The 21,664-nt window shown below is 40.2% G+C and overlaps 1 protein-coding gene across 4 annotated transcripts in view; it reads right to left on the bottom strand.

Annotated features, from left to right (window-relative positions):
* Positions 1-21,664, bottom strand: part of ZNRF3 (zinc and ring finger 3) — a 114,098-nt gene that overhangs the window by 24,710 nt on the left and 67,724 nt on the right. For all 4 annotated transcript variants that reach the window (XM_040576649.1, XM_040576648.1, XM_040576651.1 and 1 more), the window contains one exon: positions 17,743-17,868. In XM_040576649.1, the coding sequence (XP_040432583.1) occupies positions 17,743-17,868 (126 nt within the window). The remainder of the gene's footprint in view (positions 1-17,742; positions 17,869-21,664) is intronic.

Below are 21,664 nucleotides of genomic sequence, written 5' to 3'. Positions count from 1 at the left end.
GGTTATTAGTAGAGGCAGATTACTATCTGTAAGTAAAAATGCATATTTTTTTTTAATTTGCATTCTAGATAAAACTGACAAGCTGAAGGGAGGAGCAGATGCTTTAGAAGTATCTGCTGCCTGTGTAAAACCAGATATGTCTAGCCGGTCTAGCACTATGTCCTCACAAATACTTTTACATTTAGAATTACGTATCTGTCTTCCTGGATTAGCCTCTACAGATTCATTCATCCAACTCTAAGAATTATTTCCTGGATGTTAGTGTACTGTAAATAAAAAATATTAATTATATCTATGGTACATGATACATGAGGGAGTTGATTTTATTCTCTGGGTTAAGAAAATGTTGAAGATTGGGAGGGAGGGATCGGCCAGTGATTTAGGTGGTAACTACAGTATAGATGCCAGTGATCTGCTTTTAACAAACTATCTAACTCTATTCCATCAGGTGCCACCATGTACTATTAGCTGGTCCTCCAAAATAAGCAAGACTGGAAGCAGAAGAGTAAAGATACAGCATGCAGAAGACAGTCCTATGGATCCAAAAGCTTTCTTCAGACTGCTTTCAGTCAGAACTCAAGGAAACAGCACAGCTGTTAAAAACTGCCACCCTTTTTCTTTCTGTTTTAAAATACATCTCATGCTTTTTTTTGGGGGGGGGGGGGGGGGGGGGGCAGAAGAAAATATGGCAACTGGTTTGCTCTAACTCTGTGCAGAGATCAGTGAATAGAATAGTCAAGAAAATTCATTTATATGTTCTTATTTAGTTGATAACAGAGCCAGCCTGACCAAACTTGCACTCCACAGATGATAACAAATTGGGTGGAGTTGTTGACTCATCAAGGGAGGTGAGGCCTTGTAGGGAGATCTGGACAAACTAGAGAGCTGGGCAATCACAAACAGTATGAAGTTTAACAAGAAGAAGCGTTGGACTCTGCACCTGGGAAGGGGCAAGCCTGGTTATATGTCCAGATGGGGGAAGAGATGCTGCAGAAAGCGATCTGGGGGTTTTGATCGATAGCAAGCTGAAACATGAGCCAGCAGCGTGCCTTGGCAGCCAGGAGGGCCAACCATATCCTGGGGTGCATCAAGGACGGCATTGCTAGACAGTCAAGGGAAGTGACTATCCTGCTCTTCTCTGTGCTGGTGAGGCCTCACCTTGAGTACTATGTGCAGTTCTGGGCACCACAGTATAAGAAAGATATAAAGCTGTTAGAGAGTGTCCAAAGGAGGGCAACAAAGATGGTGAAGGTCTAGAGGGGAAGACATATGAGGAGCAGCGGAAGTCACTTGGATTGTTCCACCTGGAGAAGAGGAGACTGAGGGGAAGGTGCTGATCTCTTCTCCCTGGTGACCAGTGACAGGACCAAAGGGAATGGCTTGAAGCTGTGACAGGGGCGGTTCAGGCTGGATATCAGGAGGATATCACCAAGAGGGTGGTTGGGCACTGGAACAGGCTCCCCAGGAAGTGGTCACAGCACTGAGCCTGCCAGAGTTCAAGAAGCATTTGGACAACACTCTTGGACATATGGTATGATTTTTTGTGTGGTCCTTTGGGGACCCAGGAGTTGGACTCGAAAATCCCTTGTGGGTCCTTTCTAACTTGGATATTCTATGATTCTACCATTCCTTCTGTCAGCTTTTGAGGTTTTTCCCCCTTGGTTTCTCTATGAACTAAAAATTACTGAACTTGAGGCATATCTTCTGTTTAATCCAGCCCATCAGACCCAATATTCCATGTCAGAACTCTCCACATCATGGAGTTAGTGGTCATTAATCTGCCAGAAGAATGGCATTATGCAAACTGCATGAGGTCCAATCTTTTGTAGTTAATTCTTTCATCAGTTATCTTTGGTCCTCTGAAAAGGCAGTCAGTCTCTCACATAGTGTACTGATAACATGTAATCAACACTCACTAGCAATCAATTTGTATATGTTGTGACTCTAAGGAACGTGATTTTTGATGAAAAGGTCCAGTGTCTTGATTACTCCTCTGGAAAGCCAGGTCAAGGATTTCAACAATATTGATTGCAAGGGAATACAACTGAAGTGAGGAGGTTTTCATCTTCGATCTTGAAGAACTCTATTATAAACTGAGTAGAGGGTATGAACTGCATGCCACATTCTATGGATTGCAGCTATAAGTGTGCTGAAAAAGGCTCACATAGACACAGCATTAGATTTTCAATATGATAGAAATGGCATCACTTGAAACTGGGCAATAAAATCCAAAACAGTTTTGTGATACAACTGTGAAATCTGCATGGGTCGAAGCTTTTTGCTCTAAGCCAGGTGTAATCTCCTGTCAAGAAAAACACTATACTGGTGGCTAAAAATCAACTAAAGTGGATATCACTATGTAGACGATTTTAGAAATACATCTGGAACACTATCTGCCTAAAGTAAGCGAGGATATGTGTTCCCTATCGACCTTTGCCTATCCATAACATACTCAGTTAGTAGAAGCTATTTTGGGGGAAAATATGTTATTTCATTAGCAGAATAAAACTTGTTTCTAGCCTAGACTCACAATCTTACTTGCAAAAGCATGGAACATGAGCAACAGGCAAAGATATTACAGTGTAACAGTCTGCTGCACTCTGCTCATCATTGAGAATCTTGCACAAACCCCACAGCATTACATGAAATATACTTTTTAATCACAGCAGACGAACTCACAAACCTTTTTCATCTCAGAACTACAGAACACTGACTAACAATTTCTGAACAATACAGGCATCCCTTGTATCTCCCCTACACTGCTATCAGGCTCAGACAACCACCAAAAATACCTTGCCCCTTGAACCACCACTGTAGCTAGAAAGTCAGGCCACTGGCCAATTCTGCAGGGCACAGGAAGAAGGAGAAAAGGAGGAAAATCTACCTTACCAACAGCAAAAGTTACAAATTAACCAACCGATGCCTCAGCCCTGTTAATGTACAATTCCCCAGTAATTCCAGAAACACTGAGCTAAGCAAAGCATAAGCAGGATGTCATTTCAAACCTTTTTTGAGATAAAGAAAAAGGAGCTTTCAAATTCCTGCCTCAAAGCAAAAGCACACAGTATCACAACAAGAATGTGAAACCCCAAAGCATCACACTAACATAAAACCTCTTCCTGACTGGAATCCTCAACTCAGCTCCTCTGCCACTCTGGGATATATTTCATACATGTGTCCTATAGATACAGCATTATATGGTGCTATGACAATTGCTTTAGCAATGAAGCAGCATAGAAATAGAAAGTGCAAAGTGGTATTTGTAAATTTAAAAGTATAATCACCATTAAAATAATACACTGTACTTCTGATTTAAGAAAAAAATCACCTCGTAGTATGTAATCACATCAACAATATATACCAATGTGATCCATACCACTTGGTACTGAGTGGCTCTCAGATAGTGTAAACAGGAGGAAAAAACACAAGTACCTCTCCTTTCTGGGATTAGGAAGAAACATCATGAAAGTCCATAGTCTCGACCAAGTAAAAAGAATATGAAAAAGACATTCATTTAATCCTGAACACAGCCAAGCCTGCTGGTTCCAAATCTTTTCTGATACATTTCAGTCAAAGGACCCCATTCCCAAAAACCTGCCTTCTGCTATCACAGACCATTCTGTGGGCCAACAGTCTTGTTGCTACAATAGGTCACAGTCACAGACAGAAGGGTGAGCACTGGAAAAGAGTACAGGAGGTGACTATGCTCTTGAACTATGTAACAGCACATTCAGCAAGAAATGGGCACTCACGACAATTGCTGGTAGAAATCCTGCTACGTTTTATGAACAAGGGTTCTTCAAGCTTTTCAGGGCATGAGAATTCCTACACACAGTTGCCTCCAAAATGTGATAGTCACAAGCTGAGTGCATTTTGGAAATTGCGTAGTAAAGAATCATACACTATAAAATACCACTGCAGCCAACCCAGATAATTCTTAACTTTATCTTTGCATTGAAGCTGTACTGCAAGCAGATGAACTAGAAAGAGCAAACTAGAAGATAATTCAGTAGAACATACACAACAGCATGCTGTAATGCATAGAGAAGCCATTAAAAACAGAGGTATGGGAAGGTGCTGGAGGAGTTGTAAAGTTAGGACAACTAATTAACCTAGACCACTACAAGAAACCATCCCTATAGTACCCAAACTGTGTGTACAGTTAGAATGTTAGAAGTTATTCCTATCACAAATAAACAAGGCAAACAAAGAAAAAAAAATCTCGGTGGTTTAAAAGGATAGGATAGGATAGGATAGGATAGGATAGGATAGGATAGGATAGGATAGGATAGGATAGGTCGGTTGGAAGGGATCTACAAAGGTCATCTAGTCCAACTGCCTGACCTCTTCAAGGCTAACCAAAAGCATATTAATGAGGGCATTATCCAAATGTCTCCTGAACACTGACAGGCTTGGGGCATCTACCACCTCTCTAGGAAGCATGTTTCAGTGTTGGACCACCCTCAAAATAAAGAAATTTTGCCTTATATCTAGTTTGAAGTCCTAGCACAGCTTTATGCCATCCCCACGTGTCCTGTTCTTGGTAATAGGATGTGTGGAAATGATGCAATGACCAAGCAAAACATGAAAGCATTTCATAGGAGCGTAAAATTCCAGGTACCCACTTCTTCTCCTATGGGAAGTAATATACAAATAGCCCAGTACAGTTTCCCGGGTTTTCTTCACATAATAGTGCAAGGGTGTAGCCAAAATATGTATGCAACTTTTTCATTCAATCTTCTGGACTCAATCTTCAACCTAAATGAATCACAGAATGATAGAATGGCTTGGTTTGGAAGGGAGCTTAAAGATCATTTAGTTCCAACCCCCCTGCCATGGGCAGGGATGCCACCCACTAGATCAGGTTGCCCATGGCCCCATCGAACCTGACCTTGAACACTTCCAGGAATGGAGCACCCAAAAATCTCTGGGCAGCTTGTTACTGTGCCTAACTGCCCTCTGGGTAAAGACTGTCTACCTAACATCTAATCTAAATCTCCCCTCTTTTAGTTTAAAACCATTACCCCTTGTACTACCAGTATCTTCCTGTGTAAACTGTCAAGTTAGAGTTTGCAGTTATAGCCATTACCTGAGGACTCCACTATAAAAAACAGGAAGATTTTCTGAATGCTAGGCTGCAACACTACCTGATAATCATAATTTATCAAGACAGGTTCCTGCAAATTTTGAAGTCTACTAGGCAAATATTTACAGTTACCTCATCTGTTTCCCAAACCTGCCTTAATATGCCTTGCATGTACATAGATTTCTAACTCACTTAAAGCCAACATTCTGGGGTTGAGTTATGGTCCTTCAAAAATGCAGCACAGAACACAAGATCAGAGTCTTTGCACACCTAGTGTCATGCAGATGTAAGCAGTCAGAACTCAAGCATAGAACAAATGTATCTCCTGATCTAGTCACATTAAAGAGAAACTGAGACCCCAGAGATAAGCTAATGTCGAAGAATTATGCCCTAAATCCCTTGTGTTACCTTACAGGTAAACTCAGTTTTCATTTTGACATCCACATTTTTCTGATAACAACAGAGTGACAAGTGGCTGAAAAGCAGCTCTGCAGGAAAGGATCTGGGGTGCCGGTCAACAACAGGCTTGACATGAATCATCAGTGTGCCCTGGCAGCCAAGAGGGCAAATCGCACTTTGGGGTGCATTAAACACAGCATAGCCAGTCACTTCTGGTGATTCTCCCAATATGTTTAGCCTTGGTGCAGCCTCAGCTTGAATATAGTGTACAGTTCAGGTCTCCACAACAGAAACAGGATGTTAAGGTCCTTAAAAGTATCCAGAGGAGGGCAACAAAGCTGATAAAAGGGCTGGAGGGCATGCCCTATGAGGAGAGGCCGAAGATGCCTGGTTGTCTAATCTGGAGAAAAGAAGGCTGAGAGATCACCTCGTTGTGCTACAAATTCCTGAGCAGGGGAATGGAGAGGGACGTGTCGGTCTTTGCTTCCTGGTGACCGATGACAGGACGTGAGGGAATAGCACAAAGCTGCGCCAGGGGAGGTCCAGACATTAGGAAAAACTTCTTTACCATGAGGGTGGTCCAACACTGGAACAGGCTTCCTGGTAAGGTGGTTGATGCCCCATGCCTGTCAGTGTTCAAGAAGCATTTGGACAATGCCTTCAATAATATGTTTTCATTGTTGGTTAGTCTTGAAGTGGTCAGGAAGTTGGACTAGATGATCTCTGAAGGTCCCTTCCAAATGAACTATTCTATTCTATTAACTGCTGCCTGGGAAACATGACAGATTCTTTTATCTACCTCATTTGCCTCTACAGCTGCAGGACTACCTTCCTGTATTGTATTTACTGTCTTAATCATCTCTTTGTTGTCTCTTCCTATCCACAGATACAGAAGCATGTGTTCTAACCGCATACTACCTTAAAATTATTAATTGGTATATATATGCAAGAAGAGGGAAAACAGAAAATTAATTTTTGCATTTAGAAGGGGAGATGGCGAAGCTTTTGAAATTCTTACGACCTGCAGGAATTCCACCCAATCTCAGTCAATTCAGTGGGGAAGTACAATATTTCTAAGAAACAAGCTTCACCTTATTGTGGAATGTTCTTTTCAACAAAATGACAATTTTGAGCAATGGTTCCCAACCCACAGCTTAGGTAAATATTTAAATATTTTAGGAAAGAGATGAAACTTCAAACAGATTCAGCTTGTGTGAAATTATACATAAAAGAGGTCTGAGGCATTTGCAGTAATCTATCAAAGGTATGCTGACACAACTACATCAACCACGAATTATTTGAAAAGCTGAACATATTGAGCCAGGACCTCCTGTTCTTCAGTTTGTGCCCATGCCTCTTGTCCCATCACTGGGCTCAACTGAAAAGAGCCTAGCTCCATCCTCTTGACACCCTCTCCTCAGATATTTATATACGTTAATGAGGTCTCACCTCAATCTTCTCTTTTTCCAGGCTAAACAAGCCCAGTTCTTTCAGCCTGTCCTCGTACAACAGGTGCTCCAGTCCTCTAATCATCAGAATAGATCAGATTAGATAAGATCAGCAAGTTCAGAGCTCTCCTCTGAACTTGCTCCAGTAGTTCTATGTCCCTCTTGTACGGGGGAGCCCACAACTGGGCACTATATTCCAGGTGTGCCCTCACCAGGGCTGAGTAGAGGAGCAGGATCACCTCCCTTGACCTGCTGGCAATACTCTTCCAAACGCACCCCAGGATACGTTGGCCTTCTTGGCTACAAGGGCACAGTGCTGCCTCCTGGTCAGTGTGCTGTCCACCAGGACTCCCAGGTCCCTCTCTGCAGAACTGCACTCCAGCAGGTCACCACCCAGCCTGTACTGGTGCATGGGGTTATTCCTCCCTAGGTGCAGGACCCTGCACTTGCCCTTGTTAAAGGCAAGACAAGATACGAATATGACCAAAGCCCACTAGAACTGTTGAAATGAAAGCAAGCATAAACATGAAAAACTGTGAGTGATTAAGGCCAATTTCAGCTGTATACCTATCTTCAAATGTAAGAATATGATAGGAATGAAATTCACAGTGTCTTCTGCTTAGTGTCATCTGTTTTGCTTGGCCTGACCCTCAAGTAGCTGGCCTTCATCCATAGGTTGAACCCTACTGCAACGAGGACATTTCAGAGATAACACAATCATCATCTGAGGTGATGGAACAGTAGATCCAAGTCTCAACACTAACAGAAAAAACAGTGCTCTTTGCAGGGTTGTATGTAGCTGCACATAGTCTGTGCAAGTATGGTCAGACAGACCTCACGTAAGTCAAGGTGAGTTGTCAAGCAGCAAAAGTATTTTCACTTCTACATGTATTAGAGTCAAAATGCTTTAACACGTTCCCCTGGAGCTTCTGTATTCTACTGTATATGCATGTAACCCCTAGTCTGGGACTTCAATCTTTGAAAGAACAAAGGCTTGTAAAATTCCCTTTGTATCCAGTAGAATACTACTGGTGCTTCAAATAAGTTCTTCAAACTTGTACTTTTTTTTTTTTTTTTTACTAAAAAAGAAAGAACTTTAAAACATAGAACTTAGAACTTAGTAAAAGGATGCATGGCCCACCTTAGTACTCATTTATATCTGGCAACTTTCTGTAGGTTGGCTAACAAAGATGACACGGACAGTCTTACGATAGTGGTCCCTGGTTAGGATTAGGTTAGTTTCAAGGTCCCAAACTGCGGTGGTCCTTCGTTGTTAGTTTGTAACTTCTTTTAAGAAAAAAAAAAAAAGGAATAAAAAAGGTAGAGGATTCTTATTACAAAGGGAAACTGGAAACTTCTCTCCACACAAGCAGCGACATGGCTGTATTGCAGAGGCCTCAGGGTAAGGATTAAAGAAAAACAAAATAGAAACCCTTCCATCTCTAATTAGGGTCTTCATTTGCCAAAGAGCCATTCCACAGCAGGAGGAATTACATTCAGCCCGTTGCTTGGATAACGTCTCCCAGCAGGTTGGCTCCTCAGAGCAAGCTACTTTGAGCCAACAATTTCTGGTTACTTGGAGGCAAGCAGCCTGCATATTGTTTTAACTGGCTTGGCTTTTGCAGCCAGTTTTGCTGAAAAACAATCTTCTATTCAGAATGCAGAGATAAAAGCTTTACTTGGTTTGAATTTGTCCCCAGTTTCTTTCTCCCTTTCTTTTTTTAAACATGGGAATTATAGGTTCTGGAGTTTATATTATTTCTCTCGTAGACATCAGTGTTTTTCCCCCTCTAGCCACTTGATTTTTTGCCAGCGAAGGCTGCTGTCTGGAGTCCAGCCATTCATCAGCCCCTACCTCATCATAACACTGTGGTGCTGGCGGTCACAGCCCACTGCTGGCGACAGGAAATCCTAACTTGCAAGAGGTTAACCACAGCCCATAAACAGCCAGGCTGGCTCATTAGTCCCTTACAGTCAGCTGAAGGGTCCAGACCCTCTGGGAGTTTCAACACTGTTCATGGACTCAAGAGTCCATGCATTCTGTACCCTTAGCAAAATAGCTTGATTTCCTCCTTCCTGAAAAGCTTGCTACTTGGATCCTCTGGGCTAAGGTCCATCTTTTTTTCCTATCCAAAGCTGACCAAGTCATTTGAGTACTTTGAAAAATTAAATGTCTGTGATATATTCTCTGGGCTTACCAATGAACAAAACAGTAATAGGCCCACAACTGAGACAATAAGGCATAGGTTTAGTCAGAGTTGCAAATCCATAGTGAGTGCATCTAAGGCAAGAGCTATACAAAGGGCTACAAAGATGGTGAAGGGCCTAGAGGGGAAGACGTATGAGGAGTGGCTGAGGTCACTTGGCCTATTCAGCCTGGAAAAGAGGAGGCTGAGGGGAGACCTCATTGCAGTCTACAGCTTCCTCACAAGGGGGAATGGAGGGGCAGGAGCTGATCTGTTCTCTCTGGTGACCAGTGATAGGACCTGAGGGAATGGAGTCAAGCTGCAACAGGGGAGGTTCAGGTTGCATATCAGGAAAAGTTTCTTCACCGAGAGGGTTGTCACACACTAGAACAGGCTCCCAGGGATGTAGTCATGGCACCAAGCCTGTTGGAGTTTAAGAAGCGTTTGGACTGTGCTCTTAGTCCTATGGTCTGAATTTCTGGGTAGACCTGTGTGGAGCCAGGAGTTGGACTCGTTGATCCTTGTGGGTCCCTTCCAACTTGGGATACTCTACGATTCTATGAAATGTTGATAATATATGCCTAATCTGTCTAGAGAATTCATACCACAAATATGTCCAGCTCTAATCTTCAAGAAATAACCTGCTAGAATTGCAAATGGCTTCGTCAGTGCTCCCTACATTGACCAAAAAGCCCAGTTCATACTCAAATATTTGCTACCTGACCCATTTGGAGTTGATTCCTTGAACTTGGTACAAACATTAAATTGTCATGTTATCCAAACAGGAACCTCTATAAAATAGCCGCCTGGCAATCATGAAGACATGTATAAAGCAGAGAAAGTTTCTGGCAAGTTATTTCAGAGAGGTAGGATGTGAAGCACACTTTTTTTTTTTTTCACATCAACCTTTTCTCTTTCCTCCATTTCAATCTTGTGAAAATCATTGCAAAACATTCCCACTTTAAGTGTGCAATTTCTCTGTGATCCATTATTTTCTACCACTGCTGATTTTATCTGCACATCTATTACTCTGTATATCAGAATCCCTCTGATGCAGCTCTGGTTACATTCCCTAGTTCTCCAATTTCTTTCAAAGCCTTCTGTCTTAGTGCACTGAAATTAGGCACGTCACTCATCTGTGAAGTCCTAAATATTTCCAGTCCCTGCCTCCGTATCTGCTCCCTATTTTCTTCCCTTTCTGATCCTTTTATCTGATTCTGCTTGCCAGCCTTCTTTGTGCTCGTCTCTACTCCAACAGAGCCACACTTACTCGCCCATTCAGTTTTACACTTCAAACTCTGTTTCTGTAGTTCTTCTAACATGTATGCAATGGTGCATTTTTCCTGTTATTCTATTGGTAGTTTCTGCATGGAAATTAGCGCAGAAGGTCTCTCACAATGTTTGAGAGGTTCACAAAGTATGTAGAATCCACAGACTTAAAGAGAATTAAATATTTACATTGTTATTATTATTTCTTTGTTGGGTATATCTTAAAAAAATTTACCTTAATCTTTACTCAGCGTGAACTTCTGTTAATTTCCCTGGGATTACTGACTGAGCAAAGACTCCAGTAACACGTGTTGTGCAACAACAGCTGCTTCTTTAGCTTAAGAGAAAAGCAGCTGTGTTCCACAGTTGGTTGGAAAGGAGTGAAGATGGTGGTGGGGACTGCTAAGGACTCAACTCTAAAAGCAGACATATATTAAAGTAATCAATCCAACAATAGCAAATCTAAGGAGTGCCCAGAGGGGGAAACATCAGAGACTGCCTTTCTTCATCAATAGCTGTTGCTTTTCATAACAATGCACACTGAACACAAAAAGGAAGTTAGTAAAACAACATAATAACAGATTGCTTGCACTAGTTGCTAATGGAAACACCCACCGCTCCAGTATTACAAAGCGATAGATCTACTTCTTCGTAACTTCATGACCTGATCCAGCCCTTCTTTGCCCATTCCTTTGAGTACTCCCCTCTTTGGATTTGATCCATGTCTTTTTTTCCTTCACATCTTTCACTGTATTATCTATACACAACAGAAACCTTTCCGCTGTCTCCAAAATTTAATTGGCTTGCTTGTCAGCTCTCCTACCTTTTCTCAACCTTTCCCTTCTTTCTTAAAAGTGCTACTGAAATTAAGGTGGAAATTAATCATGCAGTGAGAGGGATAAAGAGAAGGAACACAGAAAGATACATATGAACACAAGATTTCAGCTATAGTGATGAGACTGCTGCTTGCCTCCAAACATTTCTCCATGTTCTCTGCTGCCAAGCACTCACACATGCAACCTTTCTTCCTTTTCCTTCCCATTCAATTCCTTTTTTATTTTGTTAAAACAGGCTTGGTGTTTAGAATGTGGTCTGTTGGGACTGAAGAAAAAGCAAGGAGATAGGAAGCAGAAATGCACTGAGCTTTTGGCAAACACATTTTGCTTTATGTGATTTTTTTCTTGTTCAAGAATATACATTTATCCCTATCAGGAAGATTATGAGGACTATTTCTGTCTCTGTCATTATGAAAATTCCAGTTCTTCTTGAATAACTGTATTTCCTCTCTTCTGACCTTGTCTATGCAATTTTCTTAAAATTCCAGAGATCATTATGTCTATATGCTGCTGAGGTCTGGTTACACTGCTAGTGCTGGGGAAATGAGAAACAAGAGTGTCAGAAGATAAATGACACCAAAAATATTTGCACAAATAGCAGTATAACTTCAAATGATTATTGAACATGTTTTATAGTTGTTTAAAATGTACGTTAACTTTCAGGTGTCCTGGACATTATAAATGGCAATGAAGTGGGGAACACAAAAAACAACCAGTTAGACTTTGCAGAACTATGTTCTTCTTCAGTGCTTTAGAAAAATGGTCATTCTCTCTCATAATTCTTGAGAACAAATACAGTAAAAAAAAAACGCATAGCAGGAATTAAAATTATATGTACTACCTCCTTTCACAGTTAACTCTAATTTTAGTCACTGCTAAGACAACGGACCATGAAAAATGAAAAATTACAATGAAAAGTTAATGGAGAACATAATAGATTTTGAAGCTTAGTGTCTTTAACACAAGCCAAGATGCTATTTTTCCCTTCAAAACACACACTCTTTTTGCATCCAAAAACACTGGAATTGATAAACAATGTAGTTTGTCTTTTGATCAGAATTTTGGCATGTGCAATGTATTTCTACCAACAAGTCCACAGCCAAAAGAGTCTAATATTATTCCAAAAGCTTCTGCTGTTTAATAATAATTCCTCCATAACACAGAGTATCTGGGAGTTCAAAATAACAACTATTAAGTTTCTACTGCTGAACATCTTTTCTTTACCTGTAATTGACATGCATTTAGGTTAGCATTGCCATTAGAAAATGCATTTCCTCTAACCTTCTCCTTTTACTTGTTCCTACTTCCACTGACTCTACACTGCCAACACAAACCTTCATGTAGCCACACAATGAAACAAACAAAAGCTTACAAGTCATCCATTCTATTATCTACTTTTCACCAAGACCAATGAAATTTTGCCTTACGTTTTGAGACTGCTGCCTCCAAATGAATTTTAAGTGCTTTTTAGACAGTGTTTACAAAGAAGAAACAGCACAGGCTGATAAACAGAAAGCAGCAAATGTCCCCAAATTGTGGAACAGATACTACAATGTCAATTACTTCAATGGACATAAGAAGTTTTCCTGAAGTGACAGTATCTTCTACTGCATGTGCACAGGACCCATCAAAGGGTGGCATGACATACTGCAGCTGTCTCTACTAGTTAGAAATACCCGAACAAGCTAAGTTTTTTAAACATTCATCACTGGCTATGAATATGCCTCTCATCACTTTTAGATCTTAATCTACTACATAGCTCAATCCTAATTTCTGAATAAGTTTATCATGAAAGAGTGTTTGCCTATGTTCAATATGCATTTCCACAACTGAACTGAATCCATTTCGACAAGAAATTATCTGAACTTGATATACCTAACAAAGTTTGATATCAAGTTATTAATGATATACAGAAAAAAAAAGGTGTGTTTATGTAGTCACTGCAATTCTAATTTGCACACATAACTGTATGCTTAATTAGGCTATGAATATCAAGATATAAAATTGATTTCATTTAACTTGCCTTTCTTAATTTCACTAACTCCAAATGAAAAGGACCAAAAATACTTTTTCTTTTTTTTTTTTTCAAGTAAAGATGCCACCAATTCTTTACAAATGAGCAAGATATAACTCAAAGTTATTTTCAATCAACTGATAAATTCAGTCCTGGTAAGAAGGAATTTAAAATAGTTTAATTTTCTTGTAGAAAGAGTCGGACCCCTTTTTTTTTTTCCAATAGGTTTGTAGGAAATCAGACAGACAGAGAAAGTAGTAACTTAGCACACAGAACTATATATAAAAGTGTTACTATATGTGTTTAGAGCACAACCCACCATATCTGAGATCTGTATTTCCTTACCTGAAAAGGGCCTCTCACTCAACTAGAATTTGCTCAAATCATTGCTCACACACATGAGAAAAACAAGGTGGAAAGAAATTAATCAGACTGCATTTTTCAGACTTTATTTTTGTGACTAACCATTACTGCTGTGGAAGAGTCTTTTTTCAGAAAGACACATCTTAAGAGGCATTTTGACAGGAGTAAGTTCAGAGGAAGTTCAGACTGGTTATCAGGAAAAGGTTCTTCACCAAGAGGGTGGTTGAGCGCTGGAACAGGCTCCCCAGGGAATTGGTCATGGCACTGAGCCTGCTGGAGTTCAAGAAGCATTTCGACAATGCTCTCAAACACATGGCCTGATTTTTTGGGTGGTCCTTTGGGGACCCAGAAGTTGGACTCTATTATCCTTGTGGGTCCCTTCGAACTTGGATATTCTATGATTCTGTGATTCCAAGTAAGGAGATGCACCAGCCGATTACTTGCTCATCCAGGTATGTTAATTTAATCAGCATATATTACCCCATAGGGCATTCGTGATTCCCGTAAAACATGACTTACAAATGCATTGCAGTGTCTTCACCTCTCTCACCCCCAAACAAACCTGCACCAAAAACCTCACTAAGTAACTTCACTGTTAGGACAGGAAGTAAACAGGCCTCCACTCAACAAGAAAAGCACCCATGCTGCCACAGTTAGTGCAGGTGTCTGAGCTCATGATGGCGTTTACAATATTCTTGGATAAAAGTATTGCACAAGTTAAATATAAGCCAGATGATTAGTTTAAGTTCACTCACAAAGTGAGAACAAAACTCCCCATAAGGGCTTCTTGTCTCGGTTCCTCAAGTTTTAGATCACTCTTTATTCAGCTACTAAACTACCAACTAAACTGTCCTATCATTCACATTTGAATACCTTACAAGAATTTTTAAATTTACACTAACTGTTACACAAAAGGTTAAGAATCATGGTTAGACTGTTTAAGGCAGACTCAAGTTATGATGATTTCAGCCCCATCTTCACTAATATAATCTTAATGATGATGTGGCAAAACAAGCAATTCTTCTAGTTAGTATTTGTGTATACGTTTTTGTAAACAAACTCTTAAAACAGAGATAAGTGAATGGATACTGGAAGAACTGTTAGGAATTTCCTCATATTATGGATTCCTTTGATCTGAAGAAAACAGGAAGCTGTAGTAGCAGGGACATCCTCTCTTTGTTAGGTTCTACTCAGATGCACATCCTTAATTACATATATCCTATGAATATAGAAGAGTCTCTTCAGCAGTCCCTGGAAGAGAAACAAGAAACAAACCCCTCCCTGTGGACTTCCAAGCTTGCAGAAGAGGGAAGAAATGCTACTTTTAAGCAAGTCTTCAGTATTTTCTCAGTATCTATTCTGTACTGAAACAAATAAGTGACGGTATTGCTAGGGTGTATTACACCGTCTTCATGGAAGTTATTACTTCAGAAATAACTGGGAGGGGGAGGCAGGGTGGCTGCACTTCAGTATAAGCACGACGCACAGATGTAGTGTGACCACAGCACAGTGGATGCAAACATGCAGCAGGTAACTGTTGCAACACTGCTTTTCCCTTCCTCCAGAGTAAAGTTGCTCTGCTGGAGCATGTGCGCAGGCAGGCAAAGGAAAAGGGGTTTCATTGTGCTGTCTGCAGAGAAGGCAGGAATTCTAGGAGGGGAAAGGTTCCCTTTGAAGCACATGGCACGAAGCGCTTCCCAGCGACCATGGCAACAGGCTCAGTGGGTTCCCAGCCTGAGAACCAAGTTACTGCGGCCATGCCTCAAAAAACAAAAAAGTCTGAAAGAAGGAAAGAGAGGGGGGAGGAGGGGTCGGTGTGGGGGAGTGCGAAGCTGAAGCAGAATTAGCCTGGCAGAAACTGAGCGGCTCCCTGGTAGGCAAATCCAGCCAATAATGCTCGTTGGGTTCACGGGGTTTCCTTTTCATTTCCAAAGCTTTCTTCTTCCTCTGTCACTCCCCTTCTAGCCCTATTCAGGAGCTCATGAGATCAGTAAAACCCAGGCCTTTGCTTCGCCTGCATGCAGCATTGCCTCAAACAGGGCTGCACTGTGATCAAAGGCAATGTTAAATCACGGCTGTCACACACACCCTTTCCCAATCAGAGTCCAGTTTTCACGGGCACTCTAACAGAAGAATTTTTTTAAAAAAAACCTTGTGATTTTATTACACCACATAAATCTGACAAAGAATGATGAGAAATTCAAAAATCTATATGGAAATGGACACATTAAGCTCTGTACATCTACAGATCCTATTTAGCAAATGGATAAACAAGTGAAGTGAAGCTACTAAGAATACACAGTAGGGTTTTACTAACAACAACCACAACAACTGAAAACAACAGTAAGAAAAAAGAATATATCTTTGTGCTAGACTTATGCGTCATGGAATTTAGCACTACAGACATCTTTTTAGTATTCTCTACCTTCTACTTTGCAACATTCCAAACTTTCCACAGTATCTTAAACACATCTGTTTTCCTTCTTTTGCTATTATACAAAACCTCATCATTTACGCTTTCACATGTGCATGCATTCTATCATAGAAACACAAGCAGTAACCTTTTTGGTTCTACCACCATATTGCTCAATGCAAAAAGTTCACTAGTATTAGTGATACAACTTTAAATCAGCTCCCTTGAAGAAGCACTTATACATTCTTTTATGGTTTGTCCTGTGAAATTGATCTGAGTTAGTCTCAGCTTTTAAACACATTAATTTAAGATACGCTTAAAGTCACAAGGTTACCCATTCTTTGTGCACATAAGAGAGATGGACACAGTTATTGTCAGCTGAGCCAGGGCAGCTCTCCATGTGTATCGTCTTAGTTCAGAGCAAAGGTAACAACATCCAAACTAGCTTTCTCATTAAAAAGTGTTCAAATGAAACAGAACTCCCAGCATGTGCCATAAGCTGGAAAGCGAAGTGTATACAAAGACAACTACCCTGACAGAGTCTTTTCACTTTACCAGAAATTGTTGAGGCAAACTTCCAACTATGCCCATGTCATTTTTAAAAGAAAGCAAGTCCTTAACTTCCTGGCAGAAGACTGAGAGGGGATCTTACTAATGTTTACAAATACCTCAAGAGTGGGAGACAGAAGGATCTGGCCAACTTCTTTTCAGTGGTTTGTGGGGACAGGACAAGGGGCAATGGCCATGAAACAGAGCACATGAAGTTCTGCACCAACATGCGAAAGAACTTCTTCACGGTAAGGGTGACAGAGCACTGGAACAGGCTGCCCAGGGCGGTTGTGGAGTCTCCTTCTCTGGAGATATTCAAGACCCATCTGGACACCTACCTGGGCAACCTGCTCTAGGGAACCTGCTTTGGCAGGGGGGTTGGACCCGCTGATCTCTTGAGGTCCCTTCCACCCCCTTGAATTCTGTGGTTCTGTGAAATGTCAAAATATAATAACCTCAATCCTAAAAAATTCCAATCTAAGAACAAAAAAGGTCATCTTCTTGCTCTTCTTTTTGAGATATCTGCCAGTAGTAAAGATATGGTATTGACTTCACTCCATAAAAAAAAAGGACAATGTTTTGCAAGGAATTTAGATTCCAGGGGCCCTATTCCAAAGGAAGATTTCAGCAAGAAGAAAATTTGTATTTCTTTGACCAAGACAGTAAGATTCACTTTTATTAGCAATGTCTATCCTGAAATTACAGTAAAGAAGTCTCTTGTAGAGGACTCCTCTTCCCAGAAAAAAAAAAGAAAAGAAAAAGAAAATATCATCTGAGAAAATTGTACCTAAGAAAGAACAGTTAAATGCTTTCATTTTAACTGCTTTTGTTAACAAGATTTCTTCGATCAAGTTAGCATCATTTGGCAGTTCACCCTATTTCTACTCAAATACTGCATCTGCTAAACATCCACTTTTGCAGAAGTCTTTGTTAGGTTCCTGTAGAGCTCAAAAAGGGAACGTATGCACTCAGTTTACCATCACTATGCTTATCAACTGAGTTATGACATTATCCTTACTGAAGCACCCAGTGTGAAATCTGGCAAAATGGGAATATTTTGTGGAGTACAAGTTTTTTTCTCAATTTATTTATTGATTTTTCTCAGAAAGGAACTAACTCTTCCACAAAACAGTTGCATGCAGCAGTTACCCCAAACTATTCAACCATATGCCCCCTTACCTTTCCTAAGACAGTGAGGCATGGCTTAGGTTCCAGCTCTGGCTGTTCCAGCTTAACCACTCCTACCCAGCCGTATTCATACAAATCTTCCTCATCGTTGCTATTACACAGTCCAAGTGGATGCATCTGAAACAGAATCAATAAGAAACCTTTAGAAAATCAGTGTAATTCAAAGAACATATACAGATTGCATTTGAATACCTTAGTTCACAACAAATACACTAGAAAGACTGTAACATAAGGATGCACATATGAAGAATGTTTCTGAAGCATACTATCAGTTCAAAAGCTTAGAATGTTATGTGAGGTCACTGTCATCTTGCTTACGAAAAATCATTTAAAGGCTTACAATTAAATGTCATTATAAATGATCATCTAAGATACAGAGTACTTAAATATAAAGCTCCACTTAGTTCTTTCCTTGCAAATTGACAGAAAAGATTCAAGCTCTTTTGCAGAGTCACTTATAAAAGCTTTGTGACATAGATCCAGAACCAATGTTTGAGAAGCATTATCACTTTTTTTTTTTTTTTTTTTAATATGTGCACAGTATTAACTATCTGTTCTTTGGAACATGCCTATCACATTGTTCAAAGTCAGTTTTTTGTGACTATTTTGAAACAGTCACTAGTTTTTTCTGAACCCAAATGAGAGGGAGGCATCATGAAGTGAGAAACTTCAGTCTCGTTTTAGGTATTTTTGTTTCCTACACCATGCAACAATACCTGTTTCAGATATCCAGTATCTTCCTCCACCCTCCTCCATCCAACATTGCGTAGCTACTCTTGTTTTATTAATGGCAAGGAGCTTACTATGCACCAATGTTTTAAACTTTCTTATCTGTTCCAAGTTTGATATCCTTCATTAGCATAATTTCTTTGTGTATAAACTAGGCTATGGAACATTAGTTTTTTATACTATTTACTACATTCTGCCTGTTCCCTTTTTTCCTCAACTAAAATCTCAGATTTTTCAAAGACCCTCTGAGAGTTGCCCAGACTGCAACATATATGCAGAAAAAGTACTCGGCAAGGAAGTACTTTATCTAGCTCCATGTCTTCTCTTAAATCTTCTCTTTGCCAACTAGTTAAAGAAAACCACTAACTGGTATCAACACAACAATAATTTTGTTTTCTGCTACTTGATCATACTAGAAGATTATATTGCTCTGTAATTTACATACTTATATATCTCATTAGTCCATGCAAAGCAGCACCATGTAATGATCACTAATTCTGCCATCTCTTCTGCTTCACCAGATTGTCATCTCATCCTTTCTTTCATGTGTTGTACCTTGTCTTTCATTTTGCAAGTGATTCAATACAAGGACAGCTATTTCTATTACCTTGTGGGGCTCTGGCTTTCTGAATAACTTGAGCTGTTACTCTGAAATATGGGAAACATGATGGTGATCTGGCGCAATACAGAGGTTTTCCTACCACTCATTATTAGTAGTACATCTGTATTGAGAGGGGAAAAAAAGCCACCACAATACTATGCAGATAGAGCAGAATCTTAATCCTTAATTCAACCTTACTTTATTTTTTGTTTTGAGTAGCTACTACTTACTACTGAGATGTTTACAATCTCACATGGATGAGCAGTTCAACTGCTTAAAAGTTTGGGACAGGTACTATCACATGAAGATGAACCTTAAGCTCAGCATCCAGTAGATAAACCATTCAGCACAGACATAAAAACAGGGAAGTCAGGCATCAAGAGGGCTCTCTCCAGAATTGCCACTGCATATATCCCAATGTAACTAGGCCCAAAAGGAGTCCATGGTATTCTTAAGTCAACAGAAAGCTTTAATCCATATTAAAATCTAAAGAAACAGTGAACTATTCCCTTGATGTATGCTGTATCAATCAAGCTTTGAAACTACAACCCATATCTAAGAAGTTTTTAGTTTAAAATCCTTGAAACATACTGGGGCACTTTCCACATGCCTGAAAAGGCAAAAACTGAAACCACTACTCAGAGGTGCTGTTATCCAAGGTTACAATATCTGTATACATTGCTGAGGGTTTAAAATAACTTCAAAAAGAGGCGCACACATTTTTAGTGGGTTACTGTTACAGAGCAGACAAACAGTAAACCAACAGGGAAGGAGGAACATTTTACTCTGTAATTCAATCATCTCCAAGAAGTCCTGATGATTAAAAGACAACTTCCACCCTTGTCCTTTCCTTCTGAGTTCCAGTGTAGAACATTATAGTGTTAAAAAACACCATATGAACAGCTCAGGATCTTTCTATACGCAGTTATGAGATTAAAAGTCTTGGTCTTTTTTGCTCAGCCATACAAAAATAACGTCTCTATCCACTTTAGTCCAGAAAGCATCTTGGAAGGAGGCCAAAAGGAACAGAAAATTCCTTCTGTTGCCACTTTCCTCTAGAATACTGTTTTTCCATAACAGCTTCCAAGTGTGAATAGGCCTTTAGATCATAGTCACAAAACATATTCTGCAGTTACAACCCTGGAAATCAGGGTAAGACCAATGAAGTTAAAGAACCTCTTCTCTTCCTTTTACAAAGCCTGCGCTTCCTTACCTTTAAAAAGAAATTGTTATTTGTCTAGTTCTGAATGACGATACTCTCTGATATCTTGTCTCTGACAAGAATGCCCCAAATACTTGAGAAGACAGTCTTCCTATTTAGAGGCAAAAAAGCTGCAAATTACACATAATTTCAAAGACAGGAAAATATGTTCAGTATAGAACAAATGTCCTCTGAACACGGTTTTCTATACAGCCGGGAATTTACAATGTCAGTCAAGCACTCAAGAGCATCCTAGCTCATGCATCTCACCTTCATACACCAGATGTGTGTTCTATGTGGCACAGGGCTCTCAGGCATTTGGCAAATCAAAGCTGCCTTTCTGAGCACTCCTGTCTTCCTCAAAAAGTGAGGTGGCCTCGAAAATGACCTATGCACAGTTCAGTAGTAAAACATCATACGCCTGAAAGCAGCAGAGCCCTCAAAACATAAACTACCTCTGTATTTTTATCAAGAACTGGCAAATCACTTCAACAAAAAGCTTCGCGAGACCTTTGGAGCTTCACAGCTACCAATTCATTATGACTTTAAACTTTGTGAAATAGAAAACAAAAGCTTTTCAGCCAGGATACGAATATTAAAATTCAGTTTAGGAGGGGAAGGACAAGGCATGGGACTTAGCAACCAAAGCAGTTATCAGCAAACTAATGTTTATAGGGCTCAGGTGAGCTTCATGCTTAGAAGCCTATGGAAGGAGTGAAACTGTCCAGAATAAATTGTTTCTTTCTATTTTTCTGCAATAAGAGGCATGGCCCGAAGAGACAAACATGGGAACAAACCAACGAGGAAGATGAATGGCAGTAAAAATATGGAGCAGTCTGGGACACAATAAGGCAACAACAAACCCGTGGCTCCTGGAAGTCCCATTCCAGGTTCACATCGCACACAAAGAGCAGAGGTGTGCTGAAATGTAGACTGCACCATTATTTGATCCCTGTGTCTAGCAGGCCATAAGCCAACAGAAGCTGCTGAGGCTGACATTACTGGATAATTTTAACTCTAGCTTCACGTAAACCCAAATGGAATAATGAGATAAAAAGGCACTCAACTCTGACAAACCACTAACCACACTCACTGTCTCCATGGTTCTCCAGGATAGAACTGCAGGTCTCTGTCTCCTGTTGTATGAAAAAATTTGTAGGCAGCTTCCAAAATGACAAACACTGGCCACTTTTGCAGCGTTAGTTTGCTACTTCCTGCTTTCCAGTCAGGAGAAGGTAGGAATAGACAGGATATCCATTGTGTTCTCCCATCCAGCAGAGATACTTCAGCAGGTACATGTTGACCAAAGACCAGCAGAAAATCTTCAGAAAAAAATCCTCTCAACCTCACCTTACCAGATTTACCAAGAAGACTGAGTAACT

Source organism: Cygnus olor, chromosome 17 (assembly GCF_009769625.2).
Source record: "Cygnus olor isolate bCygOlo1 chromosome 17, bCygOlo1.pri.v2, whole genome shotgun sequence".
In the NCBI taxonomy this organism is placed as follows: Eukaryota; Metazoa; Chordata; class Aves; order Anseriformes; family Anatidae; genus Cygnus; species Cygnus olor.
Note: the sequence above shows the minus strand (reverse complement) of the source record. Positions and strands in the feature narration are given on the sequence as shown.